At 42.0% G+C, this 15,360-nt stretch overlaps 1 protein-coding gene across 1 annotated transcript in view; it reads left to right on the plus strand.

Annotated features, from left to right (window-relative positions):
• LOC145389608 (pre-rRNA-processing protein TSR1 homolog) overlaps window positions 1–15,360 on the plus strand; it is a 51,362-nt gene that overhangs the window by 17,637 nt on the left and 18,365 nt on the right. The window contains exon 7 of the mRNA XM_080264852.1: window positions 9,070–9,284. Coding sequence (XP_080120978.1) covers window positions 9,070–9,284 — 215 coding nt within the window. The remainder of the gene's footprint in view (window positions 1–9,069; window positions 9,285–15,360) is intronic.

Consider the following 15,360-nt stretch of genomic DNA (forward strand, 5'->3'; position numbering starts at 1 on the left):
ACCGTATGTTTGGGGTGAATGAGTCAACTGTTCATACAATCAAGAAGGCAGAATGTAGCATATGGGAGGCAGTGAGGGCTTGTGCACCAGGCTGCTGAAGTGTCTCCACCTATGCCTGTGCTTGTCAGGTTTCAGTGTTAAATTTCTTACATTTTTGTTGTTTTTCATACTTTATGCTAGTTTATAAGGTGTATGTAGTGCATAAACAGTATTATTCAGATGTAATATACTTAATAGACATGCGTAATTATGTGCACACAAGGGCAGAACATATACGCGAATTTACCACATACGCGAAGGGTCTGGGAACCTAACCCTCGCGTGAATTAAGGGCTTACCTGTACTTGGGCAGTGTGATGAGTAAGGATAGAGGTTTGGAGGGTGAAGTGCTTGAAAGGGTACAGCAGGTAAGAAAGGTTGCTGGTTCTTTGAAAGCAGTGATAAGAAACAGGGAAGTGAGCATGGAAGTGAAAAAGTTACTACATGACAGTATTGTGATACCAACTCTAACATATGGAAGTGAAGCTTGGACGTTATTGGAAGGACACAAGTCAAGAGTGAGAGCAGTGGAAATGAGTTATTTAAGAGGAGCCTGTAGAGTCACATGGAGAGATAGGTTGACGAATGAGGATATAAAGGAGCGTTGTGGTGTGGATGGGGATGTGATAGGAAGCGTTATGAGGAACACACTGAGGTGGTTTGGCCATGTGGAGAGGATGGAGGGTGAAAGACTGACGAAGAGAGTGTATGTGAGTGAGGTGGAGGGGGGAAGAGGGAGGGAGGCCGAGGATGAGATGGAGGGATGGGGTGGAGAGGTATATGAGAGAGGGGGGTGTGAGTTGGGAGCAGGGCAGTGAAATGGCGGGGGACCGGGCAACTTGGAGGCGATTTGTTTGTGGCCACCCCAAACGGGATTGAGGCGTCTGGCAATAGATAGATAGATTTATTTATTTTTTTAGTTTTACGCTGTGTCCCTTTTTGTCAATAAGGGCTAAGGTGTTGCCCCTGGGTAGAGGACTTAGGTTTTTGGAGTGTGTAGCACTTTATGACCGGATGCCCTTCCTGACATCTACCAGTGACCCTTGGGTGGATTCGAATCTCTGACTTTTCGTTCAGAACGCTCTAACCCACTGAGCCATGGCAGCTTCAGTCATCATCATGGCTAATCATTAATATGTTACAGAATCATGAAAACCGTTTAGAATAAGGCCCTAATTGCAAAACCCTTGTATAGCAGTTGTTCCCAACATTTTCCATTCTATGACACTGTGGACAAAATGCAATAACTTTGTGACTGTCATCAACATCTTTTGAAGAAGAAAGCAACAAATTGTTGCCTGAATGAATGTGTTGGATGTGAGATTTTAAAAAACTCATAACTTGAAGTGGTCAGTCATAAGGTAGAAATTGTATTTTTTTTTACTAACTTGAATTTCAATGGCTGAGCCATAGTAAGGGTACAATATGGGTTGATCTTTCATGTGGATATGATTGCTCTGCTTTGATCGGTGCTTGCCATCTTGGAAAATTCTGTTTAGCAGAGACAGGGAAGTGAAAATGAGCTTGCTGATATTTGCTGATGGTAGGGTAGTATCCCATTCCCTCCCAAACATTAGTCATAAACTTACTGTCCCAAATGTCTTAAAAAAAAAAAAAAAAAAAAAAAAAAAAAGGTACACTATGAAGTTCTTCCTCCAGTGACTCCAGATACTTTGAGATTAGTGTCATGAACCCTTCCACATGAAACTAAGGTGTCAGGATATCCATAGGATTATTCTTGACCCCCCCCTTACTTTTTAGCATAACTTTGTTCAAGTAGATGTGTTTTAATTACCTTTGATTGGTAGTTGTCATTTCTACACCAAAGAAAATCATCTACAGTAATCAAGATAGAATACCTAAGTGATTGTTGGTACATATGGAGCTAAGTTAGCATTATATTTAATCTGTTGCCTGAAAATGCTCTGCTGATAGATGTTTTTTTTGGGGGACCCACATTTTGAGGAGCTTATTTGTAACTGTAAATACCATAGCTAGGTCTGGTGCTCTTTGATGAAGTAAAGAAGGTACAGAACCTAATCACACAATCTTTGCACTACTGTATACATGAATTGCACAAGAAAAATCAAAAGAGAGTTGGTACAAACAGCACAATAATGGCAAACATGGCATGAGCCTCCATTTATCATAACTGACATTTGGCAGTGGAGAGATAATGGAGAGAGATGCCTTCATGCAGCAGTAAAAAGTCATCCCCCAATTTCCCCGTTATACCCCAAAAGAAGGATGTTTGGAGAAGGACAGTTTCAGCCTGCATTCCACCAGGTTTATATTTAAATGAGCTTGGAGCAGCAAGAACAACAACGTAGTGGCACTTATTAGCACTGGTGGTGAGTCAGTAACTGCATGAAGACTTCTAGATTTCCTTAAATGTATACACTATATCTCATAAATTTTTTTTCATGTAACAGTGCCCTTCCCCCTTTCTCTAGGCAAAATGCATGCAAAATGACATTCCAGTGCATCCCTACTAGCATCCATACTTCCTCTGTCAGATGCACTGCTCATAGTCATAAAATGTATTTATCTTCCTTCAGGAAATTTCTGTCTATCTATCATCCAGTCCTACATTGCCCCATGAGGAGCGTAGGAGCCCGGGGCTAGGCAGTTGGTCCCGACATTTAAGATGAGAGTGACCAGCCTCACTCATTCCAGAGTGACATTACATGAGCAGTCAACCCTAACCACCCCTTGGATATAAACATTCACCGGCTCAATCCAATTGGAGCGCATAATTACCCACTAAACCACCAGGCACCAAAATTTGGTTATATGGTTACCACCCAGCGTAGTAAATGGTTTCATGAAATTTACTGCTTGTAAAGTATGGTTGAGTGTTTTGTTATAGTCATAGAAATTCAGTCTTGTTGGTTTGAAGAGATTTGACAGATACCATGGCCCTATGTTATGGTAGTTTGGAAGTCCACATTTAATGCACGCCATCAGCTAGTCAGAAGTGGCCAAGATCCATGCAGTGGTCTGGTGAACTAATCACAACAATATTAGCAGGTAGGAAGCTTGAAACATTCCAGAGAGCAACAGTGAAACTAATTGGGATGACAGCCATGGAGAACATCCATAGTCTTTCAGCTGTGGCCATAATTGGTCTAAGATGTCAGAGAGGGAAGTATCCAGCAGGTAATATTATATAGATTGGAAAAAAAGTGCTGTCAATGGATCGGAGGCAGGAGTCAGAAGAGGAGACCATTGCAGAGTCCTGGACCTAAATGGGGGGGGGGGTGGATGGCCCTATGACATATGAGGCCCCTAATAACATAGTGTACCGAACGCCACATGTTGAAAATGGAGAAAAACGCAGTTAAAGTTGCATTACTTTCAAAATGCCATAACTTTAGAACTAGTGAATATTTTTTTTTTTTTTTTTTTTTTTTTTTTTTTTTTTATAGCATGAAGTGTTCCTGAGCTTCTTACTAATGTTTTGTGCCCACATCTGTGGCCTCCTCACTCTTTTTCTGTTAGGAGAAGGACCAGCAGCTTTTTGTTCACTACTAGAGTCATTCATGTTCTCGAGACAATGAGAAAAAACACCAAAACAGCTCTGAAAATAGCCAGTTAATCCTTGCAGTGTTCTAGGCCGGCTGGTAAACAAAAAACTGCATCACATGGCAACAGATTCCCAGATCACAGTTGCCAATATCTTGCTGAGCTCTCTGCCTTTTCCATTTTCTGTACATTATGGCTAACTTACCCTTAAAATCATGCAATTTTATGCTAAAATATTCCATTATGTTAGAATGAGGTACAAAAATTAATAATGCCATAAAAAAAAACTGCATGACTGTGAGCATAAAATAATGCTAGTACTGTATCTGATAACACCAGACAACACCTTGCTGGGAGGCACTTGGTACATTCTGTGACCAGCATGAAGGCTTGTCAATCCACTGAGGTGAAGCGGGCAGTGAGACTGTGTTACAGAAGGGGAATTAGGACCCTAATGCCATTTGCTTTCTGTACCTCGTGGTTGCTTTCCAGATCAAAGAGGGTTTGGGCTACATACTGGTATACTTAACTTGGTTTCGCTTGCAGTGGCGCTCAGTACACTATGTTATTAGGGGCCTCATATGTCCACAGATAGCATGATTGAAAACTTCATCATCAGAATGAAGTTGGGGAGGAGGGGGCAGAGTCCTTGAGGATAACTTATGTGAGGAACATAACCTACCAATGCCCCTTTGGTAAAAGTGATCATCTGGTTGTTGAGATGGAAGTGGTGGGACTAAGGGAAGGAGAAAAGGATGAAAAACACAGGAAGAATAGATGCTATTACGGGAAGGCAGACTTTCCTTCCCTGAGGAACTTTTTCCAAAATGTAGACTGGATTAATGATCACAAATGTTGACGAGAAATATGAGTTTCTGATAGAAGTGTATATAACAGGAGTTAGTAAATGTCCCAATATTTTCCGCAGTTATGGAAAGGAAGAAAGAATGGTTTAAGAACAGATGTAGAGTGGCACATGAAGCAAGAAAAAGAGCATAGAATAAAGTGAAAAGAAGGTACAATATAGTGAAAGGGCTTGGGAGGAGTACAAGCAGGTAAGAAATGAATATATATGGGTACGGAGAGAAGAAGAAAGGAAATATGAAAAAGATATTGTAACTAAATGTAAAAAGGAGCCAAAATTATTTTATAGGTTTGTGAATGGTAAAATGAAAGTTAAGGACAGTATAATACGATTGAGGGATGGAGATGAAACCTGTGAAAGAGAAGAATTGTGTGAAATAATGAACAACAAACTGCAGTCAGTCTATGTGCTGGAAGAGGAATTTAGGGAACCTGAAATAGAACCCAGGGTGACGGGAATGGCAGAAGTTACAGTGGATGTGAATGAGGTGCTGCAGTTGATGAGGGATTTGGATGTAAGAAAAGCAATGGGACCAGATGGTGTGTCTGGATGGATCCTGAAGGAATGTGCAGACCAGTTAGTGTGGCCTGTTTGTCATCAAGACATCACTGGAAAATGGACAGTTACCTAAAGATTGGAAAAGAGCAAGTATTGTGCCAATCTTCAAGGGAGGAGATAGGAAAGATCCACTCAGTTATAGACCTGTATCACTTACTAGTATTGTTTGTAAAATCTGCCAGAAAATTATTAGAAAAAGATGAATAAAGTATTTAGAAGAAAATGAAGTGATAGCACCAAGACAATTTGGTTTTAGGGAAGGACGATCATGTGTTACTAACCTATTAAGTTTCTACAGCAGGGTAATAGATGTCATACAAGAGAGAGAGGGATGGGCAGATTGCGTCTATCTTGACCTTTTTGACAGGGTTCCCTATAGGAGACTGCTGTGGAAGTTGAAGACCTTTGGAGGGGTGCATGGGAAACTATTAAAGTGGATGGAAGATTATTTGATAGGAAGGCAGATGAGAACAGTTATAAGCGACAGGGCTTCACAGTGGAGAAACGTGACTAATGGAGTACCCCAGGGCTCTATCTTAGCCCCAGTAATGTTTCTGATTTATGTAAATGATTTACCAGAGTGTTTAAATAGTTACATGAGTATGTTTGCAGATGATGCTAAAATCATGAAACATATTACAGGCACTGATAGTTGTAAAAAACTGCAAGAGGACTTGGACAAATTCCCCAGCTGGAGCCAGACTTGCCAAGAAGTGTCATGTATTAGAAATGGGAATGAGTGAAAAAAGACCACACTGGACATAAAAAATGGGCAGTGAGATAATTTGTAAGAGAACAGATGAGAAAAACTTGGGAGTGACTATTCAGGATGATTTGTCACTAGAAAAACATATAAACAAGATCACTGGAGGAACTTATGGATTACTGACCAATATGAGAGTGGCTTTTAATTATGTGGATGAGGAAATGCTGAGGGAGTTGATAGTGACCATGATAAGACCAAGGCTAGAGTATGCGGCTGTGGTATGGTCACCTCATTTGAAGAAGCATATTAGTAAACTAGAGAGGGTTCAACGGATGGCAACAAGGATGATGCCATGTTTAAGGGAACTCACTTACGAGGAGAGACTGGAAAAACTGAAGTTACCATCGCTGCGTGAGAGAAAAGAAAGAGGTGACTTGATCACGATATTTAGAAATGTAAGAGAATTGGAAAGGGTGGATAGAGAGGATCTTTTTGGGTTGGATGATGGAAGAACAAGAGGTCATGACTTCAAGTTGAGGAAAAGTAGATGTCTTAATAATCTTAAAAGGTTCAGTTTCCCGAATAGAAGCATAAGTTTTTGGAATGACTTAGACGGGGAGGTGGTGCAGGCAAAAAACATTCATGTGTTTAAAACTAGATTGGATAAATGTAGATATGGAGACAGGACAACACGAGCTTAGCTCAATTCCTGTATACTACAAATAGGTAAATAGGTAAATACAGTACAGATATCAATAGGCCAGTGCATTTGAATCATAAATTAATATTTTTAAAATGGTACTAATTTCTAGAGAGCACTAAATCTGTGGGTAGATCATTACTTTTTCAATCAATCATTTCCTGTGGCACCCTCGGGGATGCATAGGGCCTCGATGAACTCACACCACCACATCCTATCTTGTGCTAACTCCTCAAGATCTCCCCAACATTCATCTCCAGCTTCCCGTCTCATTGTCCTCACCCACGTCTCTTTTGGCCTTCCTCTACCTCTCCTACCAAGTGCCACCCACCCTGGTGTACCTCGTACTATTCCCTGTCTCCTATACACATGTCCTAGCCACTTCCATCGTGAGAACCTAACATATTCATCGACCGGCTGCACTCCCGTTATTTCTCTAATTCTACTATTTGGTATCCTTTCCCACCACTTAACTCCTAATATTCTTCTAAGTGCTTTATTTTCAAACACCAAGAATTTATTTTCCATAGTCACTGTGCTGTACCAAGACTCGTGTCCATAAATTAAGATACTCCTAACCTACTCCTAACCATTACCTTATAAAGTTTGATTTTTGTATGCACAGAGAAATTGTTATTATTCCAAATATTTTTAAGCATTCCCATTGCCTGATTAGCCTTCTTTAACCTTTCCTCGAATTCAAAGTTCAAAGAACCATCCTTGGCTAAATAAGTACCTAAATATTTCAACCTATCAACTTGCTTTACAACCATACCTCCAATTACACATTCCTGCGCATTTTCCATATTCATATTGATTATTTCAGTTTTTCCACAATTAATAACCAAACCCACCTTGCAACCTTCACTCACCAAACAGTCCAACACTCTCTGCATCTCTTCTGGGCCATCACAAATCAAAACTATATCATCTGCATAATCTAAATCCAAAAGTTTCCTGTTCTCTCCCCATAGTATACCTGCACCGGTTTCTGTTCCAACGCGTTTCATAATGTAATCAATGACCAATATAAATAGTAAAGGCGATAGAACACCACCTTGAATTACTCCGGACTTGACTTCATACGAATCACTCAGACAACCATCAACCATCACTTTACAAAATGTGTCCTCATGCATGTTCATAATGACCCTCACAAACTCCTCTGGTATTCCATAATGTCTCATGATCTTCCCCATAGTCTCTCTCGAAACACTATCAAAAGCCTTTTCAAAATCAACAAAACAAAGACTTAACGGTACTCTCATTTCATTAACTTGCTGCATCAAATGCCTAACTATAAAGATCTGATCATTGCAACCACGTCCCTTTCTAAAACCAGCCTGTTCATCCCTCAGAATACCCTCAACCACTGGCTCCAACCTATTTAACAACACTGTACTGAAAACTTTCAAAGCTATCGGTGACAAAGAGATTCCCCTCCAATTACCACATTCACTCAGGTCTCCCTTCTTCGGAACTTTAACAATCACACCATTCTTCCAAACTGATGGTAGTAACCCCGTCACCCATATCTTATTGAATAGTTTGGTCAAGATCATTATTAATCTATCCCCCTCCACTTTAAACATTTCCGGAAATAAACCATCCTCCCCTGGTGCCTTATTATTCTTTAACTGTTTTACTGCTTTCTCCACTTCTGTAAGCCTCAACTCTCCTGTTTCTATATTTAAATCTTCCTGAGCAGACGGTATATTCTCTTCTGGTGGTATTGGTCTATTAAGAACTGTCTCAAAATGCTCTTTCCATCTATTTTTAATATCTCCATCTTTGGTCAATAAATTTCCCTCCCTGTCTCTAACTGGTATTTCCTTGCGTTTTCCTGCATTACCACTCAGTTCTCTAATCGATTCATATGCTATTCTTTGACTCTGTCCATCATTTTTGTTTATTAAGATTTCAGTCTCTGCAACCTTTTCATCCACACATCTTCTTTTATCTCTCCTAGCTAACCTTCTTACTTCTGAATTCAAACTCCAGTATGCAGCTCTTGCTAATTCAATCTCTTGTTCATCAATGCATTGCATCTCACTCCTCAATTTAGCCTCACCTCTCTTTTTTATCATATCCCATGTTTCCTCTGATATCCATTTCTTTCTCCTGAAGCTATGTCTCCTTCCAATCGTACATTCAGCAGTCTCATGCAAAACTTTGTTCACATGCTCCCACATCTCATCTACACTTCTCTCCCCCTCTTCCAACGTTTCCAACACCACTTTTTAGCAACAGTAATACATATGTCACTACCAGGTTATTACTACATCAACAACGACATTGTACTTCATTTCACCGAGTCTGGCACCATCAGTGATGTTGTCAACGCCTGTAGCACTGATAAGGGTCCTCCATACTGGATGTACCTTTTTGTATTGCCTTTATATATCCTTTATATACTGGTTCTCAAGGTAATACATAGAGGTTTACCTAGTACAGAGGATTTACATGAACACCACAGGCATTCAGGTATCAGAGATGGTGCCAAACTCGGTGAAATGGAGTATAGTAAAGCTAGAAGGTTTTTAGGTTTGCAAAATGCCAATAATTAGGTGTGACAAAGCCCTTATATTTTACAAGAGATTTATAGTCTTCATACTAAACTGGGACACAACATTCATTTTCATTGGGCATTGCTAATATGAGCAATTACATTCACAGTGGCTCGAGAGGATGCCATGTTTCCTGATGAAATGGATACACCAAAAACCATTCCGGCTCAGGTTCACCTTCAAAAGTTTCGTGGCCTCCAGAGCTTCCGCACTTCCCCATGGAACCCTGATGAGAACCTTCCAGAAGACTATGCCAGGATATTTCAGTTTGAAAACTTCAACCGTACCAGAAAACGGATGGTGAATGAAGAGGAGGGGGTGCTGGTGAGTTTTTAATTGCAAAAACTTTCTTTGACTGTCTTATACGCTACACTACACACACTTTCCATACTACACACCATACCCTACTACATCACAGGGGTTGACACCAGCAAGGGCATGCAACCAGAAAACTTTGTTCCCATTACCTAGTGGCAGACTTGAGGGGAGAGGCATAGCACAGGCTTCGTCAGCACACATTTGAGACTGGGATGGTATAGGGCTCTGATCTGGCCCCGCCAGAGGGTACCGAGCATTGTGGTTCCTAGGCTGCTGCTTCTGCTCAGTAGAGAGGGGCTTAAACCTGGAAGTAGCCACCCAGGAGGCTACCTTATCAATGAAAGTATAATGACGGAGCAGTTAGTGTCAAGGGGTGCCTGTAGGGTATTCCTGTAGCTGTCCTGGCTGGGTCCCCGAGGCCACTGTCACAGCCACTGGCCATGGCTGGTGGGCTATGGATCCCTGATCCTCTGCTTGGACCTGGGGTTGTGTGTGGTGGGGCTTGTGATCTGTCTCCTCCTTTAACTACTGACATGACTTCGAAACTAAGCACTGTAAAAAGCAAGCCTGAGGACACCAAATCACCCAAGGAGTTCAGAAGGGCATCTTGGAATGTTTATAGCTTGAAGGGTAGAAAGGGATAAGTGGTGCAGGCCCTAAACAGAAGGCAGGTTGATGCTGCGTATAGGAGGTTAGGTATAGGGGGAGTCAGCAAGGATGAATTTTGGGAAAGATGGTAGGTGTAAGATACTTTGGGAGGCAGGTGTGGACAGATATGGTGGTGTGGGCATGCCTCCAGAAGGGGAGTGGGTAGAGTGTGCTTATGTATGTGTTAAGAGTGATTATAGCATTGAAAATGTTGTTTGAAGAGCTCCTGATCTCGGTAGAATTAGCAAACACTTCACAGGTTGGCTTGGATGAGGAAGAAGAGGGTGGATTCTGGGATGATTTGTTACATGTTCTTGATATTACTGGGAATGATTAGGTTGTACTGTGGATGTGGATTTATATGGTCATGTGGGTAGAGCATCTCGAGGATAAGACAGGGTGCATGGGAGATGTGTATAAGATACGAGGAATGTGGAAGAGGAAAGAATATTGGAATTCTGGGAGGCAGTAATCATGATTGTGTGCAACATGCATTTTAGGAAAAGAGAGTAGACTGATTGCTTTATGAGTCTGGGAACAGTAGTAGCAGCCAGACTGACTATTTTCTGGTCAGGAGAGCTAATGGAAGGTTATTGAAGGATGGTAAAGTTATAGGGAGCAAAGAGTGTGTGCAGCAACACAAATTACTGGTATGTGACATGGTATTAAAGGAGCACATAGTGAAGAAAAGGATCTTCGGCTGCATAACAGTAAGGGATGCCTCCTATAGCGAGATGAGTGATGACCAAACAGAGCTGTAGACAGAAGTGTAAATTAGCAGTATAGAGCTCTCAAGAACAGTCTCTTGAGAGTTTCTGATTCGGTGTGTGGATGGACAAGGAGCCCACCAAGATACAGGGTTACACGATGGTGGGACGAGGGTGTACAAGCCGCAGTTAAGGAGAAATGAAGACTTTTCCAGGAATGGAAAAAGGGATGATAACAGAGAGGAATACTTGGCTGCCAAGCATTGGGCCAGAAAGGGGTGTGTACAGTGCAAACTCTGAGTCTCAGAGACTTTTACTGGATAACCAAATCAGGGTTGGAAGGAGGAATATGGTATTTAAGGTGGCAAATCAGATGAAGAGGGAAAACAGGGATATCATAGGTTGGCAGTGTGTGAAGAATGATGAAGGACAGGTAGTGGTGGACAGTGAGGATATTAAAAAGATGCCTGGAGAGAGTATTTATAACTGGTTGCTGAAGAAGGAGTTTGACTGCAACAAGGAAGGGTTGGAGTCAGTGGATCCAGTGTTTGGTCCTTGGTCTTTGATTGCTGCTGCTACCGTGAGCATGGCAATACACAGCATGCAGTTGGGGAAGGTGGCGGGTATGTCTGGGATGACTGGTGGAACGCTGAAGACCTCGGGAGAGATAGGAGTGGGTTTAGTTGCTGATTTGATAAATATGATCATATATGAGTGTGTTGTTGCAGATGACTGGCTGGAGAGTGTGATTGTATATGTCTGTGAGGGGAAAATGGAAATTATAAAGGCATACCATCCACTCAGTCAGTGTGGTGCTGCTTTGGGTGTCTGCCCTTTTCTATCTTCTTTCCTTCCTCTTCTGTCATTCTTTCCTCTTACTTCTGCCTTTGGGTGACTCTACACTGAGTGACAAGCCAAATGGTTTCCTGTATGCCAGGAAACCATTTACTACGTTGGGTGGTAATCATATTACCAGATTATGGCATCTGGTGGTTTAGTGGGTAATTAAGGTGCCCCAGTCAGATTGAATGTGTGTAGGTTTATAACCAAAGGGTGGTTAGGGTTTATTGTTCATGTAATGCCACGTAGGGATGAGTGAGGCTGGTCACTCTCATCTTAACCCGTTAACTGCTCATGGCAGTTTTTTGGAGGTGTCCGTGGTGCACAGACATAGGGGTAAAAATGAAATTTCCCAAAGGTGAAGTTTTGTGTTAGGAATTGAGAAAACACATGCCAAAGTATATAGTAACGAAATATTAGCTCAATATTTACCTTGGTAAAGCCATGGATGAACATTGAAGTGTCTGATTCCCTGTTGGAATGTATGGTTTTCGTTTTCTTTTTCGGTTTTGATTTCGGTTTTGAAGGCTCAAACGTGCTTGCATGGGTCGGCCTTGGTCACCATGGCACTATATTCGAAATTCACCTGCGCAGCCAGGGCTGTATTGAGCAATTGCACTCGGAACAACTTAGGATGTATAGAGCAGTTAACGGGTTAAATGTCAGGACCAATTTGCCTAGCCCCAGGTTCCTATGCTCCTCATGGGGCGACATGCGATTGAATGATGGATGGATGGATAAAACTTTTGGACCAGATAATGAAGGTAATTCAGAGAGTCCTAAAAGGTATGATTAGGGAAAGAGTGAATATTGATGAGATGCAGCTTCAGTTTGTACCAGGCAGTGAGACCACTGATGCCATATTTATTGTCCAGCAGATTCAGGGAAAATATTGAGGAGAGGAGAGGGAGCTGTACAGTACCTTGTTTTTTGGAGAAAGCCATTGACATGGTTCCTAGAGAGGTGGTGTGGCGAAGTTGGCAATGAGAAAGCTTGGTATCGAGAAGTGGGTGGTTACAGTGGTTATGACTAAGTATGTGGGTGCTAGCACCCAGGTGAGAGTGAATGGAAATTTGAGTGATGAGCTTTCCGTGAATGTTTGCATCCGTCAAGGGTCAGTCTTAAGCCCTGTATTATTTGTCATGGTGCTCTCATCTTAAATGTCAGGACCAACTTGCCTAGCCCGGGGCTCCTGCACTCCTTGTGGGGCAACGTAGGATTGGATGATGGATGGATGGCTTGAGACTCTATCACATGACTTCAGAGATGGACTCATGGGAGAGATTGTATGCTGATGACTTGGTGCTGATTGCAGAGAATGAAAAGGAGACAGAGGAAGAGTTAAGAAATGGAGAGACAGAATGGGGAACAAGAGTTTGAGAGTAAAATGCGGTTAAACAAAAGATATCTAGGGCTGGTGGTGGTACTGTCAACACATAGCAAGTGTGGCCATGTGTGGCATGCCACAAGATTGTGGGAAGTAACTCCATCTTGTGCAGTGTTTTGTGATAAGTGGCTGCATAAGAGATGTAGTGACATCAGATGTTGACAAAAAAATAATGTTGATTTCATGGGTGTCATGTTTCAGGGAGAGCATGTAGAGAATGTCAGGTGTGAAAGGATTCATCTTGCTGGTGAGTTGCTTGAGCGTATGGAAGAGTTTTGTTGTTTGGGGGATATGTTATGTGCTGGAGTGTGAGACTGGAGCTAGCTTTGTAGCCATGGCATGGTTGGAAGGTATTTAGGGAGATGTTGCCCCTTCTGACATCGAGAGGGCTCTCCCTTCATGCTAAGAGTTCTTTGTACATGGCGTGTGTTAGGAATGTATTGCTGTTTGGTAATGAGACCTGGGCAGTAAAGGAAGAGGATATTCGTAAGCTCATACATACAGAAATGACAGTGATTAGATGGATTTGTAGTGCTTCCTTGAATGTGAGGCCAGGGGGGCTAGGATTACAATTGAAGATCTGAAAGGAAGGATGTGACTGGATTGTATTGGTGTTGTGATGAGGAGGGGTAAATTGAGATGGTTTGGGCGTGTTGAGAGAATGGAGGATAACAGTTGGGTGCAGAAGGTGAGATATGGAAATGTGGGGGGTGGGGTTGCAAGGGGCAAACTGAAGAAGTCCTGGGACAAGGCCATAGAGTGTAAGCTTAGGGATAAGGGACTGAATAGGGAGGCTGCCAGAGATCGAGCAGCGTGGAGAGCTGCCATTAGGTGACGAAGTTCAGCGCTTGCAAGCATGTTGGAGCCTTTATAAACAGTATGAATAATTCAAACAGAAAAACCTTACTACTTCACGCTAAAGTTTGTTTTCCATATTCTTCTTATTATTTTTATGGTGATAAATGATTGCCACAGTGGTAGTAAATGATGTTTGCACTCCCCAGGCTCATGGCCTTTGGTTCCTTCTTCCTCGTATATTTAAAAAAAAAAAAAAAAAAAAAAAAGTGGCACTGGTGACAGAGAGATGTCATCTTGTGGTACACTGAAAACACACACACACACACACACACACACACACCATCTTGTGGTGCACTAAAGAGATGCAGAAACCATCGTGGAATGATATGTTTGGAATGAAATTATCCTCTTCTTTGCTGATTTATCCAAATGTAACTTAAATTTTCATAAAATAATTTATCCTAACCTAATTTAATATATTTTATGCTAAGCTAAACAGATTTATCCTAACCTAACCTAACCTAACCCATCCCTTAAATACAGCAATTGTGTTTCCCTTGTTTATTGATGGATTCATTCCTAACATGAAAGCTCACTTTTGTACATCTTTTCAAAGTCACTGAATCAATTCAAAGGCAGGTCAAAATTTGTGGTAATACAATGTTTAAGAGGTGGTCCAATGTCTCCTTCACTCATTACCCCAAAATTCATTTGGGTTTCAATTTTTGCATGTTTGGTTAAGTTACTGTTGGTTAGGTTAGGTTAGGCTGTGTTAGGTGATGGTTAAGTAATGGTTAGGTTAGACTGGGTTTGATTTGGTTAGGCTGAGTGTGGGTAGGGTAGGTTATTTTTGGTTGGGCTGGTTTACTGGGTATTGAAGGTGCTCCAGTTGGATTGAGCCTGTGTAAGTTTGTATCCAAGGGGTGTTTGGGGTTTATTCCTCATGTAATGTCACTCAGGGATGAATGAGGCTGGTCACTCTTCTTCAGTGTCAGGATCAACTTGCCTAACCTTGGGTTCCTATGCTCCTCATAGGGCAACATGGGGTTGGATGGCGGATGGTTGTTATATATATATATATATATATATGAATGACTGACTAAGAGGGCGTATGTTGGTGAAGTGGTGGGAGGCGGAGACCGAGGATGAGGTGGAAGGATGGAGCTGAGAGGTATTTGAGGGAGGGGGGAGTGGGCTGGGGGGAGGGCAGTTAAATGGTGGGTGACAGAGCGACTTGGAGGCGTTTTGTCTGTGGCCACCCCTTGCAGGATTGGGGCGTCGGTCTGTAGGTAGATAGATACAGTAATCTTCCCATTATCCAATGTAATACAGCCAAAGGCATGTCCGGAAAGTGGGTCCTTCTGGATAATGGGCCCCTGCCTCCTGGACCGCTACTTATGGACTCTAACCCAGCCTAACTCAGGAAACCACCTACATAACTACCTACCAGACCTGCATAGCACCTATTTAAGGCCCTAATCACACAAATAAAGGACAGAAAGCATGAAATAAACAAAAAGGAACCAGAGAAAGAGGATTTAGAGGTGAGTATGGAAAATACTGTACAGTATTTAGCATTATCCAGGGTACTTACAACAAGTCCGTGGCCGTCGCGATGAATAACCTGCCCCCTCTCAGACTCTGACAGTAATAAGGTGCACCTGAAGCACCAACAGTAATCCAGTGTTGCACTACACTTAAT

This window comes from Coenobita brevimanus, unplaced genomic scaffold (genome assembly GCF_032717465.1).
Source record: "Coenobita brevimanus isolate Jiangsu-jjx unplaced genomic scaffold, ASM3271746v2 jjx.HiC_scaffold_151, whole genome shotgun sequence".
Taxonomy (NCBI): domain Eukaryota; kingdom Metazoa; phylum Arthropoda; class Malacostraca; order Decapoda; family Coenobitidae; genus Coenobita; species Coenobita brevimanus.